The 15,742-nt window shown below is 36.1% G+C and overlaps 1 protein-coding gene across 4 annotated transcripts in view; it reads left to right on the forward strand.

Moving 5' to 3' along the window:
- Window positions 1–548: 548 nt before the first annotated feature.
- Window positions 549–15,742, forward strand: part of COG6 (component of oligomeric golgi complex 6) — a 101,422-nt gene continuing 86,228 nt past the window's right edge. For 3 of the 4 annotated variants that reach the window (XM_050766122.1, XM_050766118.1, XM_050766121.1), the window contains exons 1-4: window positions 555–802; window positions 4,324–4,467; window positions 5,770–5,841; window positions 10,397–10,455. In XM_050766122.1, coding sequence (XP_050622079.1) covers window positions 557–802; window positions 4,324–4,467; window positions 5,770–5,841; window positions 10,397–10,455 — 521 coding nt within the window. In that variant the 5' untranslated portion in view covers window positions 555–556. Of the gene's footprint in view, window positions 803–4,323; window positions 4,468–5,769; window positions 5,842–10,396; window positions 10,456–15,742 lie in introns of all 4 variants that reach the window. The other variant, XM_050766117.1, reaches the window with a different exon arrangement.

Consider the following 15,742-nt stretch of genomic DNA (forward strand, 5'->3'; position numbering starts at 1 on the left):
ACTTACACACTTTTCTTGTAACTGGGAATGATTTCTCCTCACATTCTGATTCTCCTTCGAATCTCAGTTTAAGTGTCAACTCCTCTCCAAACCTCCCTGAGTGAAGTGGGCCTTTTCCTCCATTTTCTTTCACTGTACTACTTCATGCCCTGAGCACTCATCACAACCTAATAACATCTATTAACTGCTTTGTCTGTTTCAGACATACAATGTAGATTCTCCAGTGCCTACCAGAGTACTTGGCACATACTATGCCTTCAGCACATAATTTTCAAAAAAATGAATTCAGATAAGGCAAATTTAATTTAAACTTCTAGTTAACTTATACTGAATGTATATGCCAGGCACAAGTCTTGGTGTATTTTACATATTACATTTGGCTGTCATCTAATTAGCTCAGAAGCTCGCAGACTCACAGTTCCAAAGTCCTCTCTAATCCTAGCAATTTTCTCCTCCCACCCGAGGGTCTTGTCCCGCCCCCCACATCTTCTTCACCCCTCAACCTTCTGGGAGCCCAGGCAGGGTTACCCGGTGGAGCCTTCCGGGACCGATGCGCATGCGCGGCCGATCTGCACATGCGCAATATTCGCGCTGCCGCCGCTGTCCCTGCCTGGTTGAGGTGGCAGCAAGGGGCGGGACGCGCAGCGCTATGGCCGAGGGCAGCGGGGAAGTGGTCGCAGTGTCTGCGACTGGGGCTGCCAACGGCCTCAACAATGGGGCAGGCGGGACCTCGGCGACGACCAACAACCCGCTGTCGCGCAAGCTGCATAAGATCCTGGAGACGCGGCTGGACAACGACAAGGTAACCGGGGCTGGTGGGGCCGGAGGCACAGGTTCCCGCGGGGCTGAGCCGGGCCAGGGGCGGTGTCTGTCAGGGACCCACCGCGGTCTCCCTCGTCCCGGCCGCAGAGCGACCGCGAGTGACCCCAGCCCTGCGGGCTCCGCTGCTCTGCGGGCGCCGGGGGTGGGGGGTGGGGTGAGAAAGGGGAGCCCCAGTAACCTTCGGAAAAGCGAAGGGGTTTCCTGTGTGTTCTCTCCACCTGAAAAGGTGCCTTCAAGACTCTCTGGATGGGATTGGTGAACTGCGGCGCCTCGAAAGGTGCCCTCCATACACTCCCGGAGGTGTTTGGCGGTGAGAGCCGGGAGACAGGAGGAGAGCACAGGACGGGATAGGAAATACATGCAGAAGAGCAGATTCCAAGATAAGGCAGTGCGAATGGGGGTCAGGAGACCAAGAGAGCATTGGTAGGGATAAGGGAGCGTTTCCGCCGACAAGTGACAACAGCTACAATAATTTGCAGCGGGAAAGAACTACCTTTGCCCATGGCTGAAATGAAGTTATATCTACTAGTTTTTTTTTGTTGTTAGCCAAGCGCTATGATTTGTGGGCTCAGGCTGTATTTCTTTAGAAGATAGACCGCATGCTCTCTCCCAAGTACCTCCTGACACTTAAGTTGGACTTTACAGTTGCTCACATACCCAGCCATCTCTTCTGTGTCCATGAGTCGCTAGGTAAATTGATCATGACAGTGTAACATAAAGAAGAACATATGTCAAAGTTAGAGAGTTTTACAGCTGAATGTGTAGGTAACTGAAAAATAGCTGTCAATAACAATTTGACTCCGGTATGTAACAAAATAACATTGCAATGTAGTGAATAAGAAAGAAGGGCTCTGGGGGCTGCCACTTATTAGATAGAACCACTACATTTGTGCATTATGATTTGAGTAAGTCCCTTCACTAATCTCAGCTTCCGTTTAGGAATTAGGAATACTGCTAGTAACTTTCTCATGGTGGTTATTTGAGGACTCAGTGAGAGACTCCAGGTAAAGTCCTTTGCAAAGAGCCTGGCACTTACTGTTTCTTAACAAATATTTTATCATAAAATTTATGAAGTGTTTAATGTATCTCGTATTGATATTTATTATATCATTTAAGACTGCTACTTATTTTGATGTAGATAACATGGCCTTCTTTTTTTTTTTTTTTTTTTTTTTTTTTTTTTGAGACAGAGTTTCGCGCTTGTTGCCCAGGCTGGAGTGCAGTGGTGCAATCTCGGCTCACCCCAACCTCCGTCTCCCGAGTTCAAGTGATTCTTCTGCCTCAGCCTCCTGAGTAGCTGGGATTACAGGCATGCGCCACCACACCCGGCTAATTTTGTATTTTTAGTAGAGATGGGGTTTCTCCTTGTTGGTCAGGCGGGTTTCGAACTCCAGACCTCAGGTGATCTGCCCGCCTCGGCCTCCCAAAGTACTGGGGTTACAAGGCGTGAGCCAGAGGACCTGGCCACATGACCTTCTTTTTACCATGAGGAAAATAAAGCATGGAGAGAGTGCAGCTAGGTTGTCATACAACTAGTAACTGGTGGAACTGTAATTTACATTTGAGTCTGTGATTTCGTTCATTCAATATTACTGACTACTTCTTTGAACCAGACCTAAGGACATTTCAAGGCTATAGTCAAAAGAAACTGCTTCACTTTATGGGTTTTTTTTTTTCTTTTTCTTTTTTTTTGGTATGGTAAGTATTTATAGTTGTAAACATATTTTTGCTTCCCCTTAAATATTAAGTTGGATTTATATAAATAGCTTTACTATTTTTGTCAATCCAGCCAATATTTCAAAATAACATAACAGAAACATGAAAGGGTAAGCCTACTAGAATATATAGTAGTAGAGGTGTAGACATGTATATCTGCAAAATTTAGGGTACTATGGGGTGTCCTGGGCTTGGTTCTCTGCTCTCTCCTCCTTTCATGTTCTCTCTGTGAGAAAAATCTTGTACTTTCATAATTTTAGTAGTAAAAAGCATGATTACTCTCAAATTTATGACTGTGTTTCTGACATAGACTGAGCTCCAGATTTGTAGAATCAGTTGTCTATACTGTACTTCCAATTGGATACTGATTGACATCATAGAACTTAACATGGGCGGAACTCTTGATTTTTCCCTAAACTGGTTCCACTCTCGCTAAAGAACATCACCATTTACCCCGTCAAGCAAGAAGCATATGAGTAATTTTGGATTCTTGTCACTTTTTTTTTTTTTACATCTCCTGTCAAATCCACAAACGTATCCTACTTTGAAAAAAATTTTTGGAATATCTTTTTTTTTTTTTGAGACCACGTCTCACTCTGTCACCCAGGCTAGAGTCCAGTGGAGAGAACGTGGCTTTACTGCAGCCTCGATCTTGTGGGCTCAAGCGATCCTCCTGCCACGGCTTCCCAGGTAGCTAGGTCTACAGGCACATGCCACCATACCTGGCTAATTTTTTGATTTTTTGTAGAGATAGGGCCTCACTATGTTACCCAGGCTGGTCTTGACCTCCTGGCATCAAACTGTCCTCCCAACTTGACCTCCCGAACTGCTGGGATTACAGATGTAAGCCACTGTGCCATGTTTTGGAATATCTCTTTTTCATTTGTACTACTGCCATCTTGGTCTAAGCCACTATCAAACCACACTTGGATTATTTTAGTTTTTTCTCTTTCCTACCTCCTTTCTTGTACCCCTCTACCATTCATTTCCCTTACAAAGTTGAATAAACTTTTATAAATGTAAATTGTATTATATTACTCCGCTGCCTAAAATCGTAATAATTTCTCATAGCTTCAGTCATAGTGGCCTTCCTTCTACCACTTTATGGTCTTTGTACTCACTGTTTGCTCTCTCTGTGGAAGGCGTTGTCTCCATGACTGGCTGTTGCCTACCACTGAGGCCTCAGTTCACAGTCACTTCAGAGAGGCCTTCGCCTTTAAGTTCTTCCAAGTTCTGCTTCCAGTTATTCAGTTTCTAGCCTGGAGGCTTCCAGTACTTATTCTTAAATAGATCGTTCCAGAGATAGTTTAATGTGTACCTTATATATGTGTAAACTAGGTATACGCAAGGAAATATGCATGTATCTATTCCTTTTAAGTTTTTAACTGTTGGTATTATAACTGTTTCTATGCCTTGATGTTTCACTTACCATATCTCAAAGCTTATACTATGTAAGTGCATAAAGATTTTTTTTTGTAAATAAGTATATCATAATTTATTTAACCAATCCCTTTTAGATGGACATTTAGATTATTTCTAGTCTTTGCAATTCCAAACAATTCTGCAATGAATAATCTTGTATATGTAACACTATACACAAGTAAGTAGACCCTTATTATGTTCTGGAAATAAGCATGCTTCAGTAATTTGAAGGTCCTTCAATATTTTTTGGATTGTTTAATGAAAACAAATCATTTGAAAATGATTTCATTACATTTTGTCTTGAGATTAGGAAAACATTTAAAAATTAGTTCCAGTAATTGTCTTCTGTTACCAATTGTATAGGAGATGTTAGAAGCTCTCAAGGCACTTTCAACCTTTTTTGTTGAAAATAGTCTGAGAACTCGAAGAAATTTACGTGGAGATATTGAACGTAAAAGTTTAGCCATCAATGAAGAATTTGTAAGCATTTTCAAGGAAGTGAAGGAGGTATGTAAACTCTTTTCATTTAGCATATATTGAGAACTTACTGTTATGTCTGACTCTGTGCTAAGTATTTTTTTGAATTAGATTGATATATTTGCTATTCGTATACTATGCCCAAATAGAAAACTTAGCTAATTTCTCTTGCTGCATTTGGGTCTTTATTTGTATTAATGTGATTTATGAATCTGTGACTTCCACAAATATTAATTCTTAGAAAGTTGTAACATTGTTCTAGAAGATTATCTTAGGAATTTTAGCTTTTTTAACAAAAATATTAACATTTCCCTGAATGGCTTTCCAATAGAAATATCCCCTCATCGAATAAACCTCTCTTGGATAACAACTTCTCTATTGGAGATTAATTAGAATTGAGTTACTTTTACTATATTCTAAAATATGAAAATTTCAGATTAATATCAGTAACTTCAATGTATTAATAATGATTCATCATACTTGAGAGTATAGTCCACTCGCCATAGAGTGAAAATAAATTTTGTTTATGTTATTATATCTTATTTATTATGTAATATTTTTATTAACTGTATTAATACATTGTAATAGTAATATATTTCTCTGTGAGTTATGGAAGTGTTGCACATGGTTTCAATGAGTGTTCAATAAAAATAGATTGTTTTAACACCTTGGTAGATTTTTATTGACTGAAGACTAATAATTTGGAAAGGATTTCTTTTTATTACATTAGAGATGGAATCTTGCTATGTTGCCCAGTCTGGAGTGCAGTGGCTGTTTCCAGATATGATCACAGTACACTATAGCATCGAACTCCTGGGCTCACTCAATTCTCGCACCTTAGTCTCCCAAGTAACTGGGACTACAGGTGTGTGCCACCACGCCTGGCTCTTTTAAACATCATTTCCTACTAAAAGGAACAATCTTATCAGTATCAGAAAGCAAAGATGCTATCTGAGACTATTGGATAAATGTCAAAAGGACTTTGGAGCTAATATGAAGAGGATTCTTCTACTGGCCAAATATAGGACTATTTAAACATCAATAAGAATAACTGCAATTGAATAACTCTAGGAATAAAGGGATATTCAGTTTTATAAAGCATTTGCCATTTTCCTGTGGTCATATTCTCTAAAAGGAATGTACTATTTTCTTTACAGTTTTTCTAACACTAGATGTTATTCTTTTTAATCATTTCCAGTTTTAAATATGGGATCTCTTGTCATACCTTGACCAAAAAAAAATTTATGTAACTAAAATAAGGATTTAGCTAAGAGAAGAGAACCTTCTTCTTACTGTATATATGATGTGTGATGTTACTTTTCTCCTTTTCAGGAACTTGAAAGCATAAGTGAAGATGTTCAAGCAATGAGCAACTGTTGTCAAGATATGACAAGTCGACTACAGGTATTGTATAATGGCCAGATTTTGGCATAGTTCCTGCTATAAAGTAAACTTTCAAAAATTATTAGGTCTACAAAATGTATAGATATCTAATCCATAATGCCCTGTAGGAAATTTGGGTATAAATATAATCCTTATTTTTAAAAATTTTAGATATCTTTGTGTTTCTTTGGATAATGATTTATTAATATTGTTCAATTGACTTTAGAGCATTTATATTTTGGTCTAGCCAGTACAGAGCTAACTATGTAGAATTGTGATAAACCTTTCAATTCCATAATATTCTAGAAATCTAGGAGGAATGATTTTCTTTTAGTACGAAGCCTTAGGATTAATTTCACACTAAAGCTGTGCCTGATAAAGACCCAGCTTAATTCTGATTTATGCATAGCCTTAAAACAATTCTGGGAAAATATGTATAATTTTAGGTCTTTTAATGAAAGCAGTCCTAAACTTACAATTTGGCAGCAGAATCAGCATTTTGACTTAATTACCCTCAGTCATCTAATTTTGGAGTAGTACATAGAACAGTTTCCTCCTGAGGGCCAATCATGATTACGTCTACTACCTTCACATTTTAAGAGCTAGCTTCTATCTCTAAGTGTCTCCTGGAACCATTGACATCAACAGTGATTCTAGGAAGAATCATTAATGCATATTCTATAGATTAATCACAGGCTACTTGCATCATCAGTTTGCAGGACTAGTTAATTTCTTGTTTCTCTAAAATTTTATCTTTTCTGGTCTTGTCTAAATTTTGATATTCTTACTAACCTATCAGATATTATTGGCATGTTTATTGTCTCTCAGTCCAATATTTAGGTATTTGTTAATTTGACAATATTTAAATAATTATATAGTATATTCTAATTATTAATGGCCATTTCACATTTTTGGCATATATTTACTTTATTCCTCAGTGGTTGATTTTGTTTGACCCTTCTTTTTCTTTAACTTTTTTATTTCCTTTTATCATCTTTTAGTCTCCATAATGTAATGCCTTTCCTCAAATTACACTTTATAATGTTTTCTATATTGTACCTTTGTTTTTTTAAATAATATCATGCTCTGTAATATTAGACTACTCAGTTTCCAACTTTTAGTGGTAGTATCTCTTATTTTTTAATTTGTACCCTTATATTTTTATACTTTTCATCATAGAAAGTTTTAAATATAAAAAGATCATAGTATTTTTATTCTTCATGCCATTTTTCAAATAGTTTATAAATATTTTAAATTACAACCGAAGTGTCTCCTTCTGTTTTGTCCTTTGTATTTTTTTTTTGAGACAGAGTCTCACTCTATCCTCAGTGGCGCGATCTTGGCTCACAGCAACCTCCACCTTCTGGGTTCAAGCAATTCTGTCTCAGCCTCCCAGGTAGCTGGGATTGCAGGCGCCTGACACCATGCCTGGCTAATTTTTGTATTTTTAATAGAGGCAGGATTTCGCCATGTTGTCCAGGCTGGTCTCAAACTCCTGACCTCAAGTGATCTGCCTGCCTCGGCCTCCCAAAGTGCTGGGATTACAGACATGAGCCACCATGCCCGGCCAGTCCTTTATATTTTCTTTGCACCCACCTTACATCCTGTTTTTTCTTCTATAGTGACATGGGCCTATTTTCTTTCTTTATTCAGGTCAACTTTATTGAGGAATAATTTATGAATGGTAATAAACTGCACCCATTCAAAGTGTTTATATTGATAGGCTTGACAGTTTTATACACCTGTGAAACAACAACCATAATCAAGATAGAGAACATTTTTATCACCTATAAAAGATTCCCTCATAGCTTTTTGATTGAATATTTAAAAATATTTGATACTGCCTATTGTTTACATTCATTTTTGATCCACATATCATTTCTAATAGTAGGAGGTCCATGATTTTGAAAGTTTTATTTATTCCTTCAAATTATGCTTAAAGGTAATTTATTTGGAGATAGCACTATTGGAATTCTAACAGTATATGTTCATAATATCAACTCTAATGTTCTTAAGTTATTCATTCATAAAGAAAAGTTTTTCTTAGAGTATCCTCTCTGTTTTTCTTATAGAATGTTGTTATAATGATTCATTTAATTATTTAATATTTTCTGAAATGCTTTGACTATGGTACCTTTTAGAAATTATTAGAAAACATTTAAAAATGTAATCGGTAGTTTCATATATGTTATTGTTTATTCCTTTGTGGTTTTCCTTGGATAAATTACATTTAGATGCATATGTTTATTATTAATTCAACAATAATCATCTTTAACATTTAAGATAAATGGAAATTGAGATTAATAATCTTCATTAATATTATTAAATATTACTTTGGAATTCTTACCATAGTTTATAAATGAAAAAAATCAGGACATATGCAAAAAATATTTGCAAATTCTTATTATATAACATTGTGCTAAAGTATCATATTTCATTGATTAATAAATGGTGTTAATTATAAGGTGCACCCTCAATAATGACTGGAGTAAAAAGCTAGTAAATGTTTTTTGATACTGATTTTGTGAAGCATTCTTTTTTTCAGAAATATTAAAATGTAAATATATTTTTGACTTGAGGGGGGATACTATATTTTAAAAATTGCATAAGGCCAGGCTGTACAAGGTGGAAATGGAACTTTGGAGTTTAAGAAGTATAAGCATTTGAAGAAGTTATTGGCAGTCTAATAATTCTAAAAGAGTACCTTGGGAGCTATCATGTTGAGCTCCATTCCTTAAAAGTCAGTGAAATGGCTGGGCATGGTGGCTCACACCCATAATCTTAGCATTTTGGGAGGCTGAGGCAGAAGGATCCTTTGTGACCAGTCTGGGCAACGTAGCAAGGCCCCATCTCTACCAAAAACTTTTAATAAGTTAGCCAGGCATGGTGGCACATGCCTGTAGTCATAGCTATTCTAGAGGCTTAGGTGGGAGGATTGCTTGGGCCCAGAGGTCAAGACTGCAGTGACTCAAGATTGCACCACCGTATTCCAGGCTGGGTGACAGAGTGAGACCCTGTGTCTTTAAAAACAAATAATAATAATAAAGATAAGTGATATGCAGAATTACCTAGGTTCAAATCTATTTTCTTAAAATATTTATTTCCTGGGAACATACACTCAAAATAGCTTCATTTGAGGTGGCAATCAGGCTCTGTTATTGACAGGATACCTAGAAAGCAATAAGAGAATTTTCCTCACAGTCTGAAAACTGAGTTTGTAGAGGATTAGGCTTCTAAAAACCCAGAACTGGAGGTGTCTAGGTCTAAGGCAGTGCTAGAAAGAAACCTTAGCAACAGGCCAGGCGCAGTGGCTCACGCCTGTAATCCTAGCACTTTGGGAGGCCGAGGCAGGCAGATCACGAGGTCAGGAGATTGAGACCATCTTGGTTAACACGGTGAAACCCCTTCTCTACTGAAAATACAAAAAATTAGCCGGGAGTGGTGGCGGGCGCTTGTAGTCCCAGCTACTCAGGAGGCTGAGGCAGGAGAATGGCTTGAACCCGGGAGGCAGAGCTTGCAGTGAGCTGAGATCGCGCCACTGCACTCCATCCAGCCTGGGCGACAGAGCGAGACTCTGTCTCAAAAAAAAAAAAAAAAGAAAGAAAGAAACCTTAGCAACAGAAGCTTCACTCTTTATTATGGTGTTCTAACATGAAAATGACCCAGTGTCTTCAGGTGTTTGCGCTGGTATTTTCTCTTTAACAGACTGACTCACCTTCTATTTTATGTGTTTTTCTCTACTTTACTAATGACATAATTTATGCATCTTTCTGGCTCATTTAATTTTTCTTCAAGGCATGGACTCTATTTCTGTACATGCCTCATGACCACTTGCTTCTCTTCTTGTTGTTTATTGCCTTAGTTTTGTAATATTCCCCAGTTCAGATCTTTGAGAGAGAATCTTATTGTCTTTTGTTTAAAGCCACTTCATGAATGTGTTCTAATCTTTGGATAAAATACTTTCTTAATTGACTTTTCACTCTTGATCCTTTCAACTCTGGCTTAGGGAAGAGATAATTGCTTAGAATGAAAGTTGGTTAGGAATAGCCTTGTGTCCTTTAGATGGGGCTAGCTCTGATCCTCACCAAAAACTTATATGGCAGGTAGTTTGTATATTACAACTTTCAAATTTTTACCTCCGTCTTACACTTTTCTGTTGTTGAGCTCCACACTTCCTTTTCAGTGACTTAGTTAACAACCCCATGTAGAGGTTGCATGGTATCTCAGTTCAACATGTCCCTACCTGAAGTCATGTTCTTCATGCTTAACTTGTTCTTCCAGTGCTTCTGTTGCACTGAAAAGCATCACGAACTATTAAGTTCTTTAGTCAGCATCTGGATACCTTTTTCTTTCTTGTAAGCCTTAGCATTATGTGTATATTAAGAACTCTTGAGTGTGTTCCTCCAGTGGATGAGGCTTGAAACATCTACGTTATTTCATTTTTTTGTGCTTTTCTTTTGCGTTCCGTAGAGTGATCTCATTTGTTTTAAGTCTAAATTTCAGTAAGTGGTAGTTTTGTTTTCTGAAATAAAATAAAATTGGAATGTACTTATATTAGATATGTTTATAATTTTAGGCAGCAAAGGAACAGACTCAAGATTTAATAGTAAAAACCACAAAGCTTCAATCTGAAAGGTAAGTTTTTCTTCATACAGCCACCTTTTCAATAATTTGGAGATTGGAGTCAAAGAAAATTAGATATAACTCCAAATCAAAATTAAAGCAGAATAATAACATGGTTCATAAGGTCCCAAGCTACTATATTATCCAGTAGTAACTTTAGCATAAAGACAGTAGTTTAGGAGCATTAAGCTTGATATTGGGTTGAGAGATTATTCCTTCTTTGGGAGAGAGGTGATGATGTATTGTTATTGTTTGCTGCGGAGTTCAGAAATGATTGCTTTTTAAAATGTAAATTTTTTCAGATTTTTAATAGTTTTACTACTTTTTTTCACAATCATTGTCTTTAATTTTTAAGCTATGATATATTCTCTCTGGTATAATTAAGAGTTAATTATATAAATTCTCCTTGTAGTTTATACAATAGGTATACTGTTGGTTGATTGAATGAATGAGTGAGTGAATAAAGGTGAGTACAGTATGGATTTGTATAATGTGTTGTGTTCAGTATTGCTAAAACTCATAGCAATTATGCTAAAACTCACTAACAATGCATCTCTCATGTGTGGAGTAGTATAGAGGGGGAGAAGCATTATATTATGATGCAGTCAGTATACTTGTCTCCTTCTCAGTAGTTGGGTACATCACTTAAACCTTTTAGTATTCTAGGTATTTCATCAGTAATATGGAGATACTACCACTTTCATTGCTCATTTTGCGGTAGGTCAGTATACTGTAGTATAGACCACAGGTCATCAAACTATGGCCACATGCCAAATCCAGCTCACTGCCTGCTTTTGTAAATGTACCTTTATTGGAACACAGCTACGGTTGTGTTTACATACTATCTATGGCTGCTTCCACCCTACTGCAGCAGAGTTGTGTGGTTACAACAGAGACCATATGTGGCCTACAAAGCCTAAAATATGTACTATCAAGATTTTTACAGAAAAAGTCTGTGACTCCTGATCTATCTAGTGTTTTTTGTTGTTCAGGTCAAAATCAGTGGGTTGTAAATTCTGATTTATCGGTCATTACTACTATTTAAGTCAGTCATAGCTAGCCTTAAAAAATAAATTAGAATAAAATAAAATAGAAAATAGTTTGGGTAGCTGGGCATGGTGGTGCACACCTGAAATCTCAGCTATTCTGGAGGTTAAGGTGGGAAGATCATTTGAGCCTAGTGGTTCAAGGTTGCAGTGGGCTATGATAATGCCACTGCACTCCAGCCTGGGTGACAGAGGGAGACCCTGTCTCTAAAAAATAAATAAGTAAAAATAGTTTGGGTGAATATTATTTTGTGAAGCCTTTCTTTCAGTTTTGGTAATGGTTTTAAATGGTTTAATATTATGGGTCATAGTCAAGGGTTTGAAAAACACTGCCCTAGACCAACAATGGCAAATACATGACCCCCAACTCCTTAGTTTTACATCCATTGATCTTGACATTCTTTTATATTGAGCCCTTAATCCTTCTTAATACAATTCTCTTCAGGCTAAAATTGATGAATGGGAAATTATAAAGAGTGCAGAGGTATAAAGTTACTTGTGTAAAAGGATATCATGGGCTACTGAGGACTCAGAGATCCACTGGAATGATCCATTGGAGTTAAAATGGTAACCAATGTAGCTTACTTTTCTGTCTTATAAAAACATAGAGAAAATGTGACAAAATTAGCAAAATAAAATATATGTACCAATATCATCTAAAAAATACTATCTTTAATAGCACAAAACAAAGCAAACATTTTCTTTACCCGTATAGGAAGTACGTTATCAGATATTGGAACATGTACCTTGTCTTAGAACTGTGGCTTTCAAACCATAGTTCATTGGACCTTAGGGTTTCTTTGCAAGATGTAGAAGGATAATGCAGTTTTGGAAGTCAGATTCTCTCACCTTAATTTTAGTTAGAGCAATTTCACTTTTATTAATGTATTAGGATTTCATGTAAGATTTTGTTTGAAAAAAGGGTTTGACAGCAGGAAAATATAAAAATATTGCCCAATTTTAAGACTAGTTGAAAGGAAAAATACCAAATAAAATAGTCTCTTGATTTTATTCCTTATGCCAGAGAAAAATATTAAAAAAAAACTAAGTATCAAAACTTTATAAAAGTTTAATCATAATTTCATGCATTTAATTCCCTTTTTGTTTACTAACTACCTTCCCTTTCACTAAAATCCACCTTTACCCATTTTGTGATTTCTACAAGCCAAAATGAGAGCAAGTTGATGTTGTCCTCAGATTTATTGAATTGCAAATTGCCTGGATAGAAATTAATTTTAGGAAATCTGGCCTTAAATTCTCTTTTATCTTGTTTATGTCATTCTGTATTTTATAGCTGGATAAATGGTCGTACCCCCACATTGGTGGTTAATTACTTGATGTTGACCTCTAAGTCAGCTTTTTTCCTGAAAAGTCTGTAAACTTTTCAGAGCACCTTCAATCCAATCCTTTTATATTTAACATTTAATCAAAGACTTTAGAGTATATATAGACAACTTAGAAATTGTGAATGACACAAAGTATGGAATGTTAAGTGTGAAATATCAACAGATTTAAGCTTTTAAGAAAAAACGGGGCTGGGCAAGAGGGTGAATAGGATGGTAAAGGGTCTCAAAAAATGACGTAGGGTTGAAAAAACCAGAATTGTTTATTTAGAAGTATAGGACTAAGAGGGACATGGTGGTGTCTTCAGATATTTGATGGTATTTGATGATCTTTCTGTTTAAAAAAGGGCTAAATTTTATTATGTATTGCTGCTGAGTTTGGAATTGAGTTTTAAAGGAGAAATTTACAGGTAGCAAATTTTGATTTATGATAAGCAAGAATTTTCTATCCCTTACAATTTGAACAATTAGTTCTTCAAAGCTTTTTTTTTTTTAAATCACTGGAAATATTTAGTCTGATGTTAGGTGTCATTGGAGCCATCTTTTATTTCAGTTTTTCTTTCTGGTCTTTTACATTACAATTCATGTATCCCACACCTTATCACAGTAAACATAAGAATCACCAAGGAGCTTGATAAAATGGCAAGTTTTGGCCTCCATCCTCAGAGATCTGACTGCAAAAAGTAAACAACTGTGTCTTTTGGTTAATGACTCAGTAAATCTTGATTCGGGCTCAGGATTCAGCCCCAGGTATTTTTATGCAGTGGTCCAGAGACTATAATTTGAAAGACCTGGGCTTAGACAAAATATTATTCATATTTTTAATTTTTTGTGGAATGTCCCTCTCCCTTACCTTAATTCTCTCATCTCCTAACTGGTAAACTTTGAAAAAACATTTAAACTTTTTAAATGTTAAACTTTATATTTTGAGATAATTATAGATTCACATGCAGTTGTAAGAAATAATACAGAGATCCAAGGCAGCCTTTACCTTGTTTCTGCCAAAGGTAACATTTTACAGAACTATAGTATGGTACCACAACTAGGATAATGACCTTGGTACTATCTACCTGTCTTATCCAGATTTTACAGTTTTACTTATTGGTGTATTTATTTTTATACATTTTATCATTTGTAGATTCCTGAATGCACCACCATAGTCACGCTATAGTACAGTTCTGTCACCACAAATATTCTCCTGTTGGTGGTAGACAGTGGTGAGAAAAGTTGCAGACTAAGCCCATGTGAGAGATGGTTGACTCTGCAAAGCAGTCAGCTCTGTGAGGAAAGGCAATGTTAAATTTCTTTATCAGAATTAAGCCTGTGCCTTCACCGTAAAATTAGATTGCATTTTATAACAGTTCTTTTGAAAGAAAAGTGTCCTAGAAAAACACATGCCCTGTTAGAGACCTTGACATTAATTTTTCTCTAACTTAGTGCTGAACACAAAAACAAACGTTACTTTAATTAAAAATTGTGACTAAAACTAAGAGGATAACACATCAGTAATCCTGTATGCAAAGCCTATTTAAACATTTCCTGTTCTCAGTTAAATCTTTTTGTTTGCATTTTTAGTGTAATATGTATTACAGTTGTTTGCAATTAATTGTTGATTTGATTGTCTCTTTATCTCCTAAAACTGTGAGCTCCTTGAGAACAATGACAATTTCTTATTCTCCTTTTTGTATTTGCAGTGCCTGGTATTTCACAGATTCAATAAATAATTTTTGAGTAAATGAATATGGGAAGCAACTATAATGTTAGGAAAGGAACATAAAGTGAAAACTGAAAAATAAGCCTTGTATTGGAGCTTGTAATATGGGACTCTAAATAATGTATACAGGAGACAATATTAGAACATTGTGCTTCTGTTCATGTATTCTCAAAACTAAGCAAGGTTTATGTTTATTATTTTAGTCAGCCTATGGAAGTGTTTTGACCTGATAATGCTTTTGGGAAATGAAAATTCATGACATTCTAGTATCCCAAGAGCTATAGATAAGATGTGCCAAGTGAACATTTGTGTGAATATATTTTAGGAAAGTTGCAAGGCAGAAATTATGATAACAGGTCTCTGGGGGCTGACACGGAGTTGGTTTTTCATTTTAAAATATCTTTTTAACAAGAAACTTCGTTAAACAAGCAGTTAGCTTTAGAAATAGAAATACTATGGGATTATTTGAATAATATGATACTCTTATTCAGACAAATGTATAAATGATATGAATGTTTTTCCAACTGAGTGAGAAGTCAGTCAGTCATCAGGACAGCTGAGATGCTCTAATAGATAAAGCTCAATGTAGAATTTTCTTCACAGGACTGCAGGTTAGCATTTCCCTTTAATATTTCATTGGTAGCCAGACGATAGGCTTCATTGATGATCAGGAAAGGCTATGTGTACATGAACATACCTTTGTATTTTTTAAATACTACTGAAATCACTATTATATTTTTATTATCTCTTGTAAAGGCCCACCAGCCAGATTTCTCTCTGGACTCAGAAAAATAATTTCTGGAGAATGTTTGTGTGTGTGTATTTTTTTAAGTTCAGTATGTTAAAATGGAAAGAATATAGGATTTAAGACAAAAGCCTGAACTTTAATCGAAACCTTGGGTAAAAGATTATTAGATTTTTGATTTTATACAGTTATTTCTTAACTTCCCTTAACCTAAGTTTCTATGTCTGAAAGAAGGAAGGGAAAAATATCTATGTCATGGGGTTTTTGAGATAACTAAATGATTTACGTAAGTTGCTGAACACACTGCATGACATACATTAAAGAATGTTGCCCCTCTCTACTCCTCCCTTTTATTGGATAAAGAAATCCATGTCACGCATCTTATTTCTATTTTTGCTCTGGCAACTAGGAAGCTTAGAGCTATTTTGTGCTTAATTGCAATAGCTTTCCT

The sequence above is a fragment of the Macaca thibetana genome, chromosome 17, assembly GCF_024542745.1.
Source record: "Macaca thibetana thibetana isolate TM-01 chromosome 17, ASM2454274v1, whole genome shotgun sequence".
Taxonomy (NCBI): Eukaryota; Metazoa; Chordata; class Mammalia; order Primates; family Cercopithecidae; genus Macaca; species Macaca thibetana.